We start from the raw sequence: 18,680 nt of genomic DNA on the forward strand, positions 1-18,680 counted from the left end.
ACTAAGGTCCTATATCCCAGATAAGGATTCTGGCTTAGGCAAAGCAGAAGACCAGCACAACATGCACAGCCTCTGGGGGAGAGCGGAAGGAAAAACCGCTGCTTAAGCGTCAGCCTTCATGCACTCATGATCTCTGCTTCCACCGTTGGTGGCTCAGAGAACCTCTGAGGCTGTCTCGTCTGAAAGCCACTAACAGCATGCACAGTCCATGAATCTGTCCAGTCTTGACTCCACCTGACATGCAAAACATCCTGCAGCAGACTCCCACAATTTCAATTTTATGTTATGTGGAGAAGTACTTTCTTTTCTGTTGTGTTTTTGACTGTTACTGATATTTTAAGATACTTTTATTGGAAGTCTCCTTGGCTGTAACTGATGATAGATGCATATGTGCAGAGTCAGTGTTTCCATATTCCATTGCTCTGCACTTGCCAACACTTAATTTTATGTAACCCCATCACCGAGCATGATGAGACTTTCCTGTGATTCTTCATATGCTGCTTCAGATTTGCCTATCCTGAGTGTCACCAGCAGACACTGTCCCTTGAGTAGTCACTATTTTTTAGATCATCTCTAAACAGGCTGAACAGCAGTGGTCCCAGGGCAGGGTCATCCAAGTGATACCAGACCATGTACTCCTACCCTCTGTTTTCTGTCCTCCAAGTAGTTTTTAAACCATGAATGCCCCTTATCTTCTATGCCATGACAGCTAAATTGCTGTAATAACCTTTGAGGTTTTCAGATGTTGCCAAACAGTTTTTACAAAAATGGGTTGACCAAGTGCAACATCCTTATTCTCTTGCATGTTGACTTCGGAAATGGTAGCAAATTTCTAAGGCTTAACATTTTCCTACAGAAGCCGGATAAACTCTTTCTTGACATAAAATTGATCCCCTTGCATATTAATTTTATTCTTTCTTGTATTTTTACAAATTTGCCATGGCAGAAGTCAGATTCACTGGTTTGTAGCTTCTCAGGTCACTCTCAGAGCTCATGTTGAAATTTGATATTTTTTAACTGGCCTTGCAATTTTTTTGGTTCTAAAGCTATTATGGATGCACTAGGTCATATGTCATAATTGGTAATCTAGGCGTTTCACAGCCTGGGTCTTTTGGAACTCTTGCATAAATAATTTATGGTGATTTCTATAGCTTACAATAAATTTGTTCAAAACGGCCTTTTTTTAGCTGTAAAACTGAAGATTTTCCTCAAACTTACTCCCTGTAAAAAACTGGCTTTAGTACAAGAACTACAATGCTTATCTCTGTAGCAAGAAAGCACACAGGCTTTCTGTTCTTAATACATAGACGCTAGTTGATAGGCAAAGTTTAATCTTATCAAAGTTCAGATGGGAATCTGTCTCAAGGGTGGCACAGATACCTGTTCCTCTAGAGTTTGCACAAATTTAATGAGTTCTTTTCATATTTGATATTTTTGAACGACTGACTTCTGGTCACCATCAGTATGAAGCATCTCTGGATAACAGCCCAGTGTGGTAGCTTATGGTGGCAGGGCTTTCAAAAGTACTGGCAGAAGACGACTTTTTGAAAAGTGCTATGCACTATATCACAACCTCTCTCCAACAGACAGAACTAGCAATCCTAAGAACTAGACGATGTTTTAAGATTTTTTCCATATCACTTAAGAAATCTGTACGTATTGGTTTCTCTCAGTAGGCAATAATGATGTGAATGCAGGAATGCGTTCTGCAGTTGTGAACTCAGAAGAAATTTAAACCCGTGCAGTTTTATGTTCATTTTAAGGTCAAAGATATAAAACTTGCAAACAGGCTTTTAAAAGTTGAAACTATCATTTTTGGAACGTTCAGTGAGGACATGGGGAACTCCTTCACTGTAACAGACCTCCTGACGTCATCAGATTTCAACTTCAAATTCAGATTATTATCCCAAGAAGTTTGCTTGTATTTGTTTTCCAGTGGCTGAGTTTGATTAACAGTTGCAAGATTTTTCTGAAACCATAAGGGTTTATACTGTCAGGAGCTATATATCACAATCCTGCAGGTCCTAAATTGCCAGTTACTGTCTTCCAGCCAGTACCATCTGCCCAAATCTCAGATTATGTTGGAATTACAATGACCAGAAATCAGCTGGTACTGTGTGTGGCTGAATCCACGCCTTACAAAATCCATATAGCAGATTAGGTGGGCAAGACACAATGGGCTCCATTATATGAGAGACAAAGCTAAGACACAATGTGCACTCCTAACATGGAAAATTTCTGCAGTAGGTGCTGGCCGCCTTGTGCATCATCATGTCGTTGCAATAGAGTGGAAGCTAGAGCAATGAATATAGAGATAGAAAATGTGCCTTAGATTGGCCCTACCGTGTTGTATAATTCCTCTAGCCGGGAGATGGTGAGAAAACGATGCATGCTTACTCCATTTTCTATGAGTAATTTCACAAAATCCACTCTGTCCAACACCAGTGCATCCAGCATCGCTTGCTCAAGGGAGCCCACCTGCAAAGCAAGCGATTAATTCAGGCCATTCCTGGACATCGCAGGCCGTATCCGTCTGGACCAGTCACCCTGGCATAAGCAGGGAAACCTGGCAAAATACTGAAGGTTGCTCTGCTAAGCTTAAAATAGGTCAATCACAGTTTTAGTCTATATTGGTTTCTCTGATTCGGGGCAGCATCTCAAAGATGAGTGTCAGAGTGTTAAGATTTATATACTCAAGGAAATCCAGATTAAGACTAAGGAACTGGAACCCAGGAAACTGGTGACCACACCTCCACGCTATTCACCATCTCATTATTATCTTTATTTCTTACTTCTCAGACAAACACTTTATTTATATTGGGTATATTTGTTATGTGCACACCCACTCACTTCAATTCTGACTTTACTAGCTTTTTCCTCTGTGTGGAAACTCAGGGAAACTTTGACGCTCAGGAAACAGAAATAGCTTCACAATTAGTATTGTTTGAAGGGTCAAATGCCAGAGGTGTTCTTATGCAAAACCTCTCCTTTTCTATCTCTTGCAGGTTGGGGAGTGTTAGAAGGGTCAGAAATTACCTCATAGTTCCAGCTTTGAGTCTGCAAAATGATTGCAGCTTGCAGCAGTTATGCAAATTTTTGCTATGACGTGGAGATGGAGCAACAACGATAAGGACAGTTTAGTACCATTGAAATCCCTCGTATGTTTTGATGCATACTTATGCCCGATATTGAAGACAAGATAAATAGTCTTGTTCACTCCATAAATGAAAAGGCAAGAATTTTTGTGAAACTAGCTTCAAGGGGCTGCATTTACTGCAAGGATATTTTAAAAGGAAGCTTTTCTTTTGTTATAATTTTTCCATGGGGAGCTGTAAATGCTCATGTAATGGTAGCATATGAAATTTTCATGACGGTGACAAAACAAATGTCACAGTAATGAATATTGTGATCCAAGTAAACCTTCCAAATGAAGATATGGTGGGCTTTAAGGAGCTATAGATGGAGACAGAGTCCTGGGATTTTTTGTGTGTGTGTTTTTTTGTTTTTTTTTTTTTCTCCTGGATGATTTCTACCACTGTAAAAACTGCAGCACAAGTTGGGTGTTGACTACTCCTCCTCTGCCCCACACAGTATTCAATAATCCCTCTGTTTACAGCCCTCCCACTCCTGCAGAGAAGCTCTGCCCAGGGCAACAGTGTTGGCCAGGGAGCCTGTCCCTACAGTGGGCAGCTGGAGCGTAGGATGGGGCAGCGGAGAAGCAGGCAGATTGATGCACAGCAGCACGGGGCACGAAATTAACACCAGCTCAGGTTTGGAGCCACAGCACTTGTGTGGTAACATTGCTGATCAGCTCTCGTGGTCCACTTGAAGACCTCAACGTTTGTGCAGCGTGTTTTTGATCTCTGATCATCATCAAATTCAGTATTTGTGTATAAAAGTGTATTGCTTGAAGCACAAAGAAAATTTTTGCCCTTTCCTTTAATTTATAACCTAACATTTTAACATGGCTGTAAGCAGATACTTGTTTTTCTCAACTTGCTTGATAAGATAAATGTGTTGCTTCCCGTTTCTTTAAAGGTGTGTCTCAGTGTTAAGGCATCGCTAGATGTCACCGTTTCCTCGAACAAGCCAATATTAACATGTTTGTAACCGTGCTTGTCTTCAGTGGCTGCGAATGGGAACTTTGTGTTTGGCTGGAAGCATGACTCAGTGTATTTTAAACTGTGTTAAAACCACCCCTGCCAACAGGATGGATTTAATATTGTGTAGGGTTTAAAGTGTTTTCAGTAGAAGATGCTGTATATATACTGTACCGGCCACTGTTGCCCGTAAATAAAGATCTGACTGCGGGCGATGTCTACTCTGTTCCAGGCTAATGCTAGGCTCAGCTGGTCTGGGGCAGATGCGTTAGCTCCTGTGTATACAGATAGGGATGCAGGGAGGAGAGGAGGAGAAAAAAGAAACAAGCCATATGTTAGACTCAGTCAACAGATCACCACCGTTATTCCTCTTTGTCAAAAGTCTCGCATATGTCCATGTCATTTCTGCAATTGATCTCACATTTAAAAAAACCCCAAACCTTCCGTTATCCCTGTAATAAAGTACTGGTTCTCAAATCTGAATCTATGGTTCTCAGATTTTCTCACAAACTTTAATTATTTCCTCACATCCCCCTTGAAAAATACAGTAGGTACACGTGATATAGGCAGACACAACTTGCAGTGGAGTGAACTGGTTTCCCTCCTCTCGGATGGGAAGCAAGAGCAGAAGCCAGAAGGGATAATGATCCAGCCACAGCAGTACGTGGGCGCACACACACACATGTATGCCCATGAGCGCACACATGCACCCAGCGATTACAAACAGGTCCAACTCAAACAGACCCCACCAATTTCAATAGTCATGCATTTTATGCACATCTTTTATGCATTCCCACCTGATAAGGTGGGGATCCTGCACAAGCATAGGAATTTCTCCTCTGTTTGTACTGAGGGGTCTTGGTGGGACAAACCTCCCTTCACACATGCAACTCTCACGTAAGCATGCTATAAAGCTGGTTTCAAGGTATAATATATCTGAGTTAAATAAGAAACTATGCAGATGATAAGATGGGTTTGGAGGTATTTGTTTTTGGAAGGGAAGGTATGTTTTTCCCTGTAGTTTTAATGGACGCTGTGGGACATTCCTGCCCTGCTGTGCTTTTTTAATATTTCACTAAGGATTTCATGGTTATTAGCTGATTTGTAATAATAAAACAGTATTTGTGCTTCAGTGTCACAGGGAGAACTGGCCTGAATGAACTGATCAACCAAACAAATAAAGAGCCCTTTGACTTTTAACTACATAGCTGCTTGCAGCAATTAGGTGATGGTATAAAGGCTCATTTTTTGAAGGCCTCATACCTCCACTGTTTTCTTGTATTTATTAATTCTTATATCATGGAGTGAGGACAAACAAGAGCTTTTCATATCTTCAAAGCATTTCTGTCCCCATTTCAGTACTATTCAAAATCATGCACTGTTCCAGCTGAAAGTGGACTCTGAAATTGGAGGCACAGAAGACATAAAGCATAACACGCTGGCCGCTGAATTTCTCTGTGAAGGATCAGTTCAGCAGGCCTTCGTGAAGCTTAGCCTTATAGTTTCATAATGAACTTTGCAGTCAGCTCGCTGCCATGAAACTTTGCCAAATACTTGGCAACATATACAATGATTATTTGGGAGATGGTGGACTGTAGATCATCCAGATCAATTTTATTTTATTACAGAAATGAGCTTTTATAAAAAGGTAAGGGATGCAGGAGCAGGGTGATAGAAAAAAATGAAGATGAGAAGAAAAAACAGTGAAAACAATAAAAGACCTTTCTAAGGTCACTAAGAAGTAACAGGAGCACCCCTTTGTGTAAGACACAGCTTCTCATTGCTCTATACTACGACACAGACAAAAGCTCTCACAGGTGACCTCATGGGGTATGTCAAAACCATCTGAACCTTTCTGAGTTTCTTATACAAGCAACATGCAACATTCAAGAACAGAAAATATTTACCTTTGGGAAGGGAAAAAATGTCTCTATAGTTTTACTTATAAAAAACAGAAAAAAACCTACCCACAATCGGTATGATAGTGTAAGTAAAGTACAGAGAGCAAGTTCTCCCCCTCTCTGAAGCAAACAACAGAACCTCTCAAAAAGTCATTGGATCTCCTCCTTCCCATCCATGTGCCTGCAGGAGAAGCGAGAGCTTTGGCAGGTGCTCAGGCAAGCTGTCTGGTAAGCAGTGACGAAGGCACATGGATGAACTCCAAAACCCAGGGGCAGTGATGGCAGTCCCGCAGCCTGGCACCATTTTCTGCAGGTAATGGAGGAGCTTCACCTCCTGCTTTTCCTAAGCTGACTGCAGCCTACAGGCTGGGCAGCCAGTGATGCAGCCTGGTTTAGAAACCATTTTGGATCAGGGTTGGATCCGATGGACTTGGGGAAGGAATTGGGCTACTTACACTGCCCTCAGTCCAGCCAAAACTCAAGCCAAGTCACAGAGGCTGCAGGTGAACATCTTCTGACCCTTGCAGTGAGCCTTCCCCAGTTTGTGTTGAGTGACGTAGCATTCCTGGGCCTTTTTGTGCTTTAGGAAGGACCCAGCTGTCAGATGAACACAGGGCCTTCTGCTGCATCTGATCATGTGAAAGAGCAGCTGGCATGGGGCACCAAGCAGTGGCTGCATCTCCAGAAAGGGCCCCAAGGCCAGCAGTTAATCAGAATTGTTTTCTTTGAGCATTCTTATTGCACTAAATACTGAGCAGAGGCGACAGCAAGCTATGGTCCAGCCTCTGTCCTTCCCACCTCCCTCCATAGTGTTTAAGGCTACCAGCAGTGGACAAGTTTTCCTGTGGGTGCATGTGCAGCCCCAGAGAGGATGGTCTTCTCAGGGCTTGTTACTGTAACCGTTCATTTCATTGTCTCACAGAGCGCTGCAGACATGTGGCAGCTGAAGGAAATGCATGGTTTCTCAAGGGGTTTTTGTACTCCAGGTCCAAACCAGTCATCAGTTAGGGTGTAGACTGGGCCCTACAGGTCTGCATGCTGTGTCTCTGATGCACGTGGTGGGATGAGTGCTCCCAGAGTGAGGTTTGTTACTGGAAAGCCCTTGCATCCTTTTCCTCTTCCCTGTCTTCCCTATGTGGTCTTCAGGTGAATGTGGATTACACTGGCATTACATAAGAGGAGAAGGAAAACAAAAGCTATAAAAGTTTGTACAGAGCAGCATATGGGCTGCAGATGCGGTTTAATCAGTTTTGTTCCAGGGCGGACTGATGACTCTTGACTCAAATGAAAAAGAAAGTATTCAGGCTACTTCAGGTGGAATTCTGTCCACTGTTAAGAAGTAAAAAGAATTCTACTACCATAAGAAAAACTCCCTAGAACAAAGCTGAGGTGGGCTTTCTTAAGATACTGTCTCCTTTCAATAATTTCCTTGATTGCATTCAGTGCCACAGACCACATATTTGAGTCAGCAAGAAGAATCAAAAAAATGACCTCTCTGAGGACCCATCTTGCTCATGAGCATCACTGCAATGTACCCAAATCAGAGCCAAAGGATATTTGGGAAATTAAAAAAACACAGTAGAGTTAATAACCTACTACTCTCATCAACTCAAAACAGGGATCATAGTGGAACCCCTTCTTTGGCCCTTAACACTGTCAGTGGTGAGAAATTGGCATTTCTGCTCCCTGCATTTCTGTTTCATCCTGTCTTATGTCAAGATTCTCTGCTTAGTTGTGTTGTATTATTGCAATTACAGTAGTATACTTACTGCTTTAAATAGTGTTTTAGGCAATATGACTAACATCTATGTAATATTTTCTCACTATCCTGGTGTCTGGCTGAGCATAAGATACATTCAAAAGAAAGTTGTAAGACAATATGACTAGTGTCTGCAGTGTGACTCTTCCTTCGTTTCATCTGCTCTTAGAAGAAAAGTTGCATTTGGGGTACAATGCGTTGATTTGGCAGTATTTTATTTCAGTATAGATATTGCTGGATATAGATAGACAATGCAAGGGTGGTGCAAAGTTGAACGAACAAGAAGGAGATCTGGGTCAGCTGTTGGCTCCTGCAGTTGTTAACTTCATACTCTTAGGTGTCCATTCAGGAGTACTTTGATATCTTGCATCGATTCTTCTGGTAAAAAGTCAGATGGTCTATCCAGTATCTTGGCCCAAAAATGCAATACTCCTTGATGATAAAGCCTGGGACCATAAACTTGGCTCTGTATCCTAGGTGAGCAAGGGTACATGTCAGCCAATAAGCGTTGCGTCCTTGCAGGATCCCAGATTACTAAAGAGTTAGGCTACAGGCTTTTATGTACTGGCTAAAGTTTACTGTGATCAATGTAAAGCTCTAAAGGATTCTCCTGGGATAGTCTATGATACTTATCGCTCAGGAATCTGGAAAGCTGAAATGACACAAAACTGATCTATCTAGACAGAAATGGGTTTTGAAGACTCATTTCCACAGTGGTTCTAAGCATGCCCTTCCAACCAAAATGGTTCTATGATTCTATGCCAGTGTCCTCTTTGCATCATCGTTTGAAGAAAAGAATTAGATTAGGGAAAATTGCAATCCAAATTAACTTTCTGCTTTGCATCTCAGCAGGTCTTACATTGTCTTCTGCTTCAGCAGCTCCTTGGTGAAAAGGCTGTGTTTCCACTGCATTTGCTAGAAACATCTTTCTGGAATTTAGCAAATCAATTGACAATAACAAAGCTGATTGATAGCAAAAACAACTATAAGGGCAGTAACCAGGTATCTGGCCAAACTCTGAAATCCTTTGGTGTCAGTGATTTCAGGGTTCGCAGACCATCACACTGTTTTCCAGGACCATCTGATACCACATGATGGCTGTTCAGTGAGCATGAACCATGACTTATTCACAGGCCGGAAAGTATGCAGGGACATCAGAACCGCATTAGCCTAACATGGCTTATCTCAGAGGGTTACATGGCGGTAATATTTCTATATGCATACACTACACAGCACCTCTTTCCCAATGCTAACAATTGCACTGGGAAGGCTTCTGGAGCACCAGATGAAACATGGATGGTGCTGCTAGTATGCTCCAGACACTGCAACAGCTTCGTGAACTAGGATCTTTGATGCCACTTCAAAACAATTATATTTTAGAACATCTCCATATGCTGTCTTTAACTTCCCTGTCATATGCCGTCTGCTCAATTAGCAGCTGCAAAATGACAAAATCCATTACTGTTTGATTTCCAACTGTTCAAGTTAAGAGAGCACAAAGTTAAACTCTACTAATAAATTTACTTGCTACAAATTCATGCAATTGGAAACTTACTTCCCCCATTTGCATGTGTCTTGAAATTAAGAAAAAAAAAAAGGGATTCACAAGCCATATGCTGTTGTGACATCCATGCAATGTAAATTGATAACCAGATTGGATGCCATTCCCTAGTTTATTGGAGATCACTTCCAAGAAAGATAGATCTGCTGACAAGATTAAACAAGTGACTCACGAAAACAAACAAGGAAATAATCTCTCATATTCGTTTCAGGGTTTGAGGCTTGTGGAATATCCCGTCCAGGAGAGTTCCTGCATTGGCAGTATGCCTGATGTAGGTTTAAAAAGAGACTAGCTCATCGGAAATTTTACATAGCAAGCAGGAAATTATACTTTGTGTTTCCCAGTCCTTGTCCTCCTCCTACTGCGTGAGCAAATCCCTCACACCAGGGTGGGATTGGTAATTAGCTGGTATGTGCCTTGAATACTGGCTATCAAGGACTGCAAAATCCTCATCAGTGAGACTGAGAAAAAGCAACCAATATCCACTCACCAGTTCCACGCTTTTCTCTGTCCCCTTTTCACACATTGCTGAAGAGGTGAAAGAGGTTAATTCCTGTATTTAAACTTAGGAATTTCATAGGAATTTCAAGAAAATTCAGACCCAGTCTTCAAATCTGTTTACTAGTAAATCAATAGACAAGTGGTTCAGCATTGCTACCTTCTATTTCTTGATTTGATGAAAACCCCAACTATCCATCAGCCCGATGGGGTATATTTACAGAAAGACAGTATTGCTTTCGGGGTGGGCCAGAACCTTTGTACAAAGCCATGGTATCGATAAGGACAACTGACTCACCTGAGACAAGAGATCTCATCTTTGCACACATTGATTAAAAAGTTACATGGACTTTCATTCCCTGTGATCAGAAAGCTCAGATTAACAAGAGGCATCTCATAAATCTAATCTTCATTGAGTGCTTTCATAATCAGAAAGTGCTGAGGAGCAGGGAAGATGAAGTGTAAGTTTTAGTTCCCCTGGCTCTTGAGCAAGACACAAGTGCTGCTTGATCACCAAATCAAGATTGTCAGGCAAGCATGAAAGGAGATGTCAAAATTACTTGCGCAGGTCCAGGCACCTTCTGAGCTAACAGAAGTTCACTATGTCTTTCACTACTGTTATGAACAGAGAAGGTAATTTCATTTTGCTAAGGAGACGTCAGGACTGGTTAGGCACTTGCGAAATGGATATTCCAGATCCGAGAGGACTACTCATCTATGCAGACTGCAACCATAGAACAGCTGCTCATGTACATACTGCAAAAGAACTTTTCAAACTGAAAACAATCCCACTCAGGCCTATGATTTATTTAGCTTCCAAGAGGTGACCACTTCAAGGTGGTGAAAGACTCCAGGGATCTATGTTGGGATTCAGACCTTGAAAATATACCTAGAAAAAGTGGAATCACAGCTTTAAGACAATCTGTATCTTACTAACAGAAATCAAGAGCCGTAGTTTCAGTGATTGTCTTAAGAACAAATGTGAACAGAATACACTTTAGACTGGGGATAAGGAAGGATCCAGTTATATTTATGATAAAAATGAAAACCGCAATTAAAATATTTCCTAAGGATAGAAAAGAGACATTTGGTGATGGATGCAATTCCTGTTCCTTGCTTTTAATTTATTTTTGCTTTCTTCGCCTTGATTTATATTGTTTCTTTGTGAAGATATCCAAAATGCCTTGAGATTTAATTATGCAGATGGCTAAAGCTTGTTACCTCAGGGTAGGAGCAAAACAGTCATGTTACCTGAAGGACAAACAACTGGTATCTTGATCGCAAAGAACAAAAAAAGTGGAGAAAGCAATACTACAGAAGCCTAAAGAAACAAAATCTACTGGAGCAAAATAATTCCAGTTCATTTTCTTGGCTGGTAGCTATCAGCTTGCAATCATACTTTTGAAGTGGCCAGTGCTTGTTTACTCCTCCTGTCCTCCTCATTTTGTTTCAAATGTTAGAGGTAAAATTTTTGAAATGGGATTAATAATTCTGTAAAAGGTAAAATACTATCTTGCTTGGTTAGGTGAAAGTTACTCAGGCTTTCTACCTTTTCTCTTCACACAGCTTTTGTGAGCCTGCACAGGAAGAAACTGAGAAGGAAACTGAGCCCTGGAACAAGCAAGAAAAATTTCCAATACCTTCTGAATACTCAGTAAATCTATTACATTTTTTGTTATGACTCAAATTCAGGTCTGACACATGGCATTATATACCCTCTTATTCAGGTGTTGGGGTGGCAATAGCATGAGGACAACTGCTAAAGAGCCTCATGGAGCATAACTTTCCCCAGTGACCTTTGGAAGTCCATTCTCTAATGTTTCTCAGATTGCTCTTTAGAATTGTTTGATATGTCTCATTCTTTGTTTTTAAAATCAGTATGTCCTGTATTACACAGCACAAACCAGTCCAGACAGCAATAAGATGGCCATGGTAATTGATACATGCAATTTGTGAAAATCCCATTTGGGAAAATAGCATATAAATGGAAGGCTAGAACCCCCCAGCCCTTGCTTAGGAGAATAATCCTCATTGAGTAAGTACATGTGCTTTAGAGCCTTTAAAATCTCACCTTCTTCTGTATTTGTGAGAAGATATTAAATTACCTGATAATATCATATTTTGAAGGGAGCCAAGCTAAATGGTGTAAGTGTCTGTAAGACCAGGGTTTAAAATAAACTGTAGCTACAGCAGATTTATTGTAAGACAATCTTTTAAGAGCGTAAGTGTAACATGAAATGGCTTAGAAAGATTTATCGACTTATGAAGTTTAAGATTAAAACCCCTACCACCCCAAAAGCTGAATTCTTAGCTCTACCAGAGGAGGCTGGAAGGAATCCCACACAGACTTTCCTAGGGTGACTACATATAACATTTTACTTTGACAATAGTGCCAGTTTTGTCTAAAGGGAGATAACCTCCTTCTCTATGTTCTACTAGCCACCCAGGCAATCTGAGAAGTTCTTTGTCTGTCTGCTTGTCAAGTACTAACCTTCTCAGGTAACCGGTGGGGGGGTCACCACTGATGTTTCTTGTGATGCATTAGCAATTGTGGGTGGAGAATAAAAATTCAGAAAGGAAAACCAGTAGCTATTTAAACATTAAAGCAAGACCTGCATTTGTATAAAGCAGTTAGAGCAAAAAGTGTACTTCAATTTCACGGTATAAATTTACCATCTCAGTACGGTAGATACTGTCAATAAATGCAGGTTTCAGCACAGCAGAGACACAGAGTTAATCCATTTGGATTGATACCGACTCACTGTGGAGTGAAACTCCATTACCTTTCAGTAATGCTGTCAGGATAGCTAAATCAATATCCTGATGTCCTTCTGATCCCATGCGAAATACTGTGATCTGAAATGTTAAAAGATAATACCATTATTGAAAACAAGGTAATTTTTTTAAAAAGAAATTAAATCAAGGCAGCATCATTTGGATCTCAAAATGTCCTGATGGCTACAAGATGATCTTACTTTACAGATTTTATGAGAAGCTTATTAGATAGGATTAACACACGGTATTTTTTATGAGATAAAATTTGCTAAAGATAGAAATTGTATTAATGAGCATACGGAAGAAAAGTCTTCAGTGATACTTGCAGGCTGAAATTAGAGATGAAGGAATGTTATTCTATTAGAGTAACATTAGATTTAGTGTTCCCAATACCTTACTAGGAGGAATTAGGTGTATTATAGGTTGTGGACCTAATTTACGGCATATGGCATTGAATAAATATTTTCAACCAAAATTCGCAATTTATTCAACCTCATGATTTTATACAGCAGAAAGTTAGGCAAATAATCTAAGAATTAGCCTCCTAACAGGTCCAGAAACATCTTTAGCCATGTGTGGTCAATGACCTATCATTATAGGATATAAACTTTGCGGCAGTGAGGTGAAACACACAATTCATAAAGAAGAATGAATATAGTGGGGCTGTTCTTTCAAGCCTGTTTCACTCTTGGTTAAAAATGCACTGAAACATATAGAAGTGTAAATCCCCTTGCTCCTTTTGTTGCCATGGCAATAGCTGCTCTTGGGCCTCGGCTTCTTGTGAAGCAACTGAGACTGCAGCTTTTTCTTAGTGCCTTTCCTTTACTAATGAAACCTGTGTCAACATTTTGATCTGAATATCTGTTATCCGTTTTTGTTTTTTTTTTTTTTTCCTTTTGCCAGTACAGACTACCTCTTTTTTCTTTTTTTTTTTTTTTTTTTAATTAAGTGATACCTTTAATTAGGAATTGTGTAAACATATTTTACACTCATATTCAGCCGCATATATTGTCCCCACATTCCTAAATTCCTACTCAAATAGCACCACTGAACTGCGGCAGCATCTGGGATAGAGATCAGCAAACATCAGGCCACAAGAAAACAGTGTACTGTGATGGGGAAAGGAGATATATAAAGTGGTCAAGGCTAAGACAACACCTTGGTGACAAGCTTCAGTTTGCCAGCTGAAATAGCCCTGCAGAGTGCATCCCAAGGAATCCAGTGTAGCCTTCCTGTACCACCTATTTTACCTTCGTTTGACCCTAGAGCTCTGGGTGCTCTAGGTGTTCAAAGAGACGTAAAAGACTTTGGCATCTGTGGCAGTAAGTAGTACAGCTATGTAAAATAATAGCAAATAATAGCTCAGTTAGTCAATTGATTTAGATGACGCCTAAAACAATTAATGTGAGATAGCATTTATATTAGGTGCCCTCCTCAGTTAAAGTAGGCTGTATTCAAATAAGACTTAGTTTGACCCTTCGTTGTGTTCCTGAGACAATGAGTGAATGCAGTGTTGCCACATAACAGTCTGATCATAACATCCTCACAACAATTTGCAGTTTCCTACACAAATTTTGCAGCAACAGTCATATCTGCACCACTGAAAGGAAGTGTGACAGCCTGGCAAGCAGATCAGCTAATGCTGGGAATGTCTGGTTTGCATCACTGCACTTGGTGGCACCACTACACGGCAAATGGCAAGGTGACTTAGGGCATAGTATGGTGATGGACTCAGCAGTGCTAGGTTAATGGTTGGACTGGATGATCTTAAAGGTCTTTTCCAACCTAAACAATTCTATGATTCTATGATTCTAGAAGCAAAATGCCATTCTTCTTCTTTAAGGCTAAAGGTGAAGCAGCCTGCACACTGGGGAGTGAAAATACTGAACAACAGGAGGTCAGCGGAAAATCAGAGTACATCGCAAACTAAACACATGCCCAGTGAACTCCAAGCTTAATTAAAAGGCATCCTATAAACTGCAAACACTGAACAGCTTATCACCACAGGAAAACTAAGGGAAGGACTTTGCATGTATTGGACCACGTAAAATGTTAAATTTCCAGCTTCTCTTTCATCCCTCTTCCCTGCATGCCTCAGAAAAATAAAACCACTTCAGCACAACAAATTGCTGCTGTATTAAAAATAAAATAGAACTACATAATGTAGTTATCTTTGAATAACAAGGCTATGTTTCCACACTAACTGTTACTTTATTATCATTTTTAAGAGATCTATCCATAATTCAAGAAATAAAATAAAGAAAAAAGAGCTAAATAATTAGGAAAAAAGATGGAAATGGAAAGAGTCCTCACTCATACCAGAATTATTATAATCTTTGGGGTCATGCCCAAGAGGGAACTAGAATTTTAGACAGAAGCAAGGCAATGTATCATGATCCCTCATTTCAAATGCTGCGAGTTTAGTATCTGAAAGACTCAGCTGATACTGTGGACCTTTGCTTGTTCTGAATGCACAGAATCTTTTAGGACAATAAACTGATATGTTCAGCCTCTCCTTATGGTTTGGGCTAACTGTAACTATCCTTAGCTGCTTTCTATCCTGTTACAGGTCCTGAAGATGATTTTGGACAACCTGTAGCACATTACTACTCTTACTCATTCACGTTTTTTTGAGAAAGTTTTCATAGCTAGTCATCCTTTGAACTGTTGCCTCCCAACCTGGTGAAACAGCTTTTTATCAGTCTGGACCTCATAAGCAGGTCTTTGCCCTTATCATGATTTCCCACGGTTTTGGGAAGATCAATTGTTTCTTCTTTCCGCTATTGCCCTAAAGCTTGACCAATGTTTTTGTCCATTCACAAACTGGAGGACTTAAAAAAGGACCGTACTGTAATTGCAGTCACAACTTTGTCACACTGTTGATAAAATCTTTGTTGATAAAACCGTAATCTTTATATACAGCCTTCTTCAGCATCACATGTTCGCCTTGCATCTTTGCCAGATGTGCTTGTTGCTTCTATTATTAGATGTCAGAGGTATTTGAGTATAGTGACATTTGCTTTTAAATGACTAAAGGAAAATATTTCATTACTGATGGCTCTGCAGAATGAATTTTGGAAGATGGGCCTTAAACCTGTGGGATGCTGGCAGCTGAACCATTTGTATCATCATCACTTCTACTTTACCTGGCAAAGCCAGATTGTTATCAAACCGCATAGCTGCAGCTTTTGTTCTCCTTCAGTAACTATGATCCAGGGACAAAGCAGCGGTACTGGAGGAATATCGCTGCTATGTTTTGAGTCCCAGACTAGCAGCACATGAGGAACCCTCAGCACCTCCAGCAGACCCGTATTGCTTATCCAATGCAGCTTTATGTTAGGCTGCTGTTGTGCCTGAATGATTCATTAATGAAGAGGGCTGCACATTCCCCCTGCCTTTTCTCACAACTTCTGTTAGAAGTGCATCTCCAAATGTCGTCCTTTTGTTTTTTCCTGTCACATTTAAATACGGATAAAAAGAGGAAACAAACAAGCTTTGTAAAACACTAAAGACAGAAGAACACACGATTTGTTGTTGGATGAGACCCTAGTGCCTTGTGCTAAAGACTCTCTTGACCTTTCCAGAAAGAAATAGTGATTTTATTTTTTTTGTGAGTACAGTTATGAGGAGACAGCAATTGTTACTAAACGATGGATTTACTTGTTTACTTATACAGTCTTTGTATTTTTTCAGCATCCTTTAATTTTTGTGGTCAGAGGCATGAGGAGATAGGGACACATCCTAAAGTATTTATGCAGACTTTATGTTTAGAAATGTTTGATATCTCTAGTTCTCAAAACACCTACCTGTCTGTCTTGCTGGAGACCTGTTCTTCTGGTGATTTCTTTTCCCCCAGTTAAGAGGTAAGAATTTAGTGTTTGCAATACACTCATCTAGTTTCAAGAGTCATTAATGTATCTGACATTTTGCTAGTTGCCATTTACAGGTACTCTGGTGGGTAAATCAGTGCAGACAACTGAGAAACAATGCATCGGTGCTATTAAAATAGGCCATTGACTAGAGCCGTGTTAGAGTGGTCTACAGATGCTACTGCATTAATGTATATAAAACTGCTGTGCTAAAGCAAAATATCTGGGTCAGTAAACTCTATTCCCAACTACTTCTTGCTTGATGAATGTGTGTCAGCCACTGAAATGCAAAAATTGCAGTAAATTAAAGACTTAGAAACCCACTTAATAACTCATTACTAAGTAAAAAAGAAAGCTTTTCTTCTTTAAATGAAGAAACAGTGCCTACGAGCCATTCACCTTTAAAAAGACCTACTGTAGTCCTATTTAAGCCTGTTGTTGAGTCTTAGCCTCTGTACAACATTAGTGAAAAAATAAAAGAAAAAACAACCTAGTAAGGTGTGTATACGAAATCCAGGACATTTAATTATTAAAAAAAACAAACCCCAAGAAGCTGGAGTTAAAAAGTAATACATGCTTAAGACTTGCTTACCTTGCCAAAAGAAAACAAAGAGTAAGAGTTGCAGTATTAGTCACACTAGCACTAGCCATTCTTTTGTGTTGCTGTGAAAAAGTGAAGATAAGTTTAAACAGATTTTCTTTATGCTGCTCTGATTCAAACAGTTTCTATTTTTCCAAGCATAATGAAAATATATTAGAGAGAAAAACTACCATTTACCCTACTCAGCTATTTCTTTTGAGCCAAAAAACAAATTACATTCAAAGAATAAAAAAATCCAAAAATCAAATACTCTTTTTTTTTTTTTATCCCAGGGATTTGGGACACATTATTACTTCCATGTAGCTGGTAGTTTCAACTGTTGATGTTAAGCTCAATTATTTTAAAAGAACAATATTTTCTGTTCCTCCTCCACTACCTTGGGTACTTTGGGGTTGGTGTTTTTTGGTTTCGTCCTTTCTTTCCTCAGTGTTCACACCATTTATTGGCTTGAAGAAACTTTTTCAGGTAATTGCCTGAGGCATCTCAGTGAACATCTATGACTTCCAACAACAAGCTTTTTTTTAAAATATATTCTTCTTCTCTTCTTTACAGATATAACAGGAATGGATGTTAAACATTCCTTCCAAATACAAAACTGTATTGCACCGTACTGAAAAAAGAGTTAAATCTTCAGATGAAAACGAACGTGAAACAGACAAGCAAAAACTGACTCTGAGTCACCAATGAAGGTTGCACCAAAACCCTGCAAAAACAGTGTTAATAGGCATCCAGATTCTTGCCAAATGTAAGTCTAAATACCTGGATTTCTTTTGATATGCTCATAGTGATCTACTTGCAAAGTACAGTAGATAGAAGCTACTTCTAAATCCAGGGGCAGCTGGGCAAGGACCATCAGCTCTGCCTGGCTCCTCTCAGGAGGAGGTGGTTGGGCCCCACCAGCCAAACCCTTGTGTCACAAGACTATGTCTCATTTGCCTCCACAAAACCTGCCTGAGTGAAATGGATGAGGTTTGCCCTTAAAAACAGGGGAAGACACCCCCCTCCCTGCAACGATCTGGAAAGGACTTCGCTGTACCTCATTACAGATTTTACTGAAATATCTTAATGCGAACAGGATTAACTTCCAGGAAAAGAACATAGCTGTGTCCTAATTCTTCCTAGGAAATCACTGAGCCAAAACAGACCTTCTCTGCAAGCACAATGATTGCAGCACACAGTGGTACTTGCCAGCAATAATTACAGTCCAGCAGGGTCGAAAACTAATTTTCAGGCAGGGTAGGTAGAAAGCAACTAAAAAATCAAAGAGATGGATTAAAAAAAGAAGCAGGATAGAAAGCAAGGTTGTGGGGGCGGTGGGGAGTAAGGGAAAGAGATTGTCTGACCTTAGACTCTTTTTTTTTTTTAAAAGCATTCATTTTAAAACAGCTCTGCTTTCTGTTAACGCCACCTCCATTTTTGTTTGACAGGTTACTCTTTCTTTCTCTTTCCCTTTCCTCTATGTAGTTTCTAGCTCAGCAGGGTCAGTTTAACCTAATATGATGCATTCTGTCATTTTCCTGCCTCACACTGATACCGCATTGCGCTTTGATAGGCAAAGTCAGGTAATACTGTCTTACCTGAGAGCAGTGAACACCAAATAGACTTTCAGAAATTAT

The 18,680-nt window shown here is 40.1% G+C and overlaps 1 protein-coding gene across 6 annotated transcripts in view; it reads right to left on the minus strand.

Moving 5' to 3' along the window:
• TRPM3 (transient receptor potential cation channel subfamily M member 3) overlaps positions 1-18,680 on the minus strand; it is a 421,669-nt gene that overhangs the window by 54,298 nt on the left and 348,691 nt on the right. For all 6 annotated transcript variants that reach the window (XM_074569357.1, XM_074569355.1, XM_074569361.1 and 3 more), the window contains exons 9-11: positions 12,603-12,675; positions 4,275-4,375; positions 2,344-2,478 (exon numbers count right to left, since the gene is read on the minus strand). In XM_074569357.1, the coding sequence (XP_074425458.1) occupies positions 2,344-2,478; positions 4,275-4,375; positions 12,603-12,675 (309 nt within the window). The remainder of the gene's footprint in view (positions 1-2,343; positions 2,479-4,274; positions 4,376-12,602; positions 12,676-18,680) is intronic.

This window comes from Larus michahellis, chromosome Z, assembly GCF_964199755.1.
Source record: "Larus michahellis chromosome Z, bLarMic1.1, whole genome shotgun sequence".
Classification (NCBI taxonomy): domain Eukaryota; kingdom Metazoa; phylum Chordata; class Aves; order Charadriiformes; family Laridae; genus Larus; species Larus michahellis.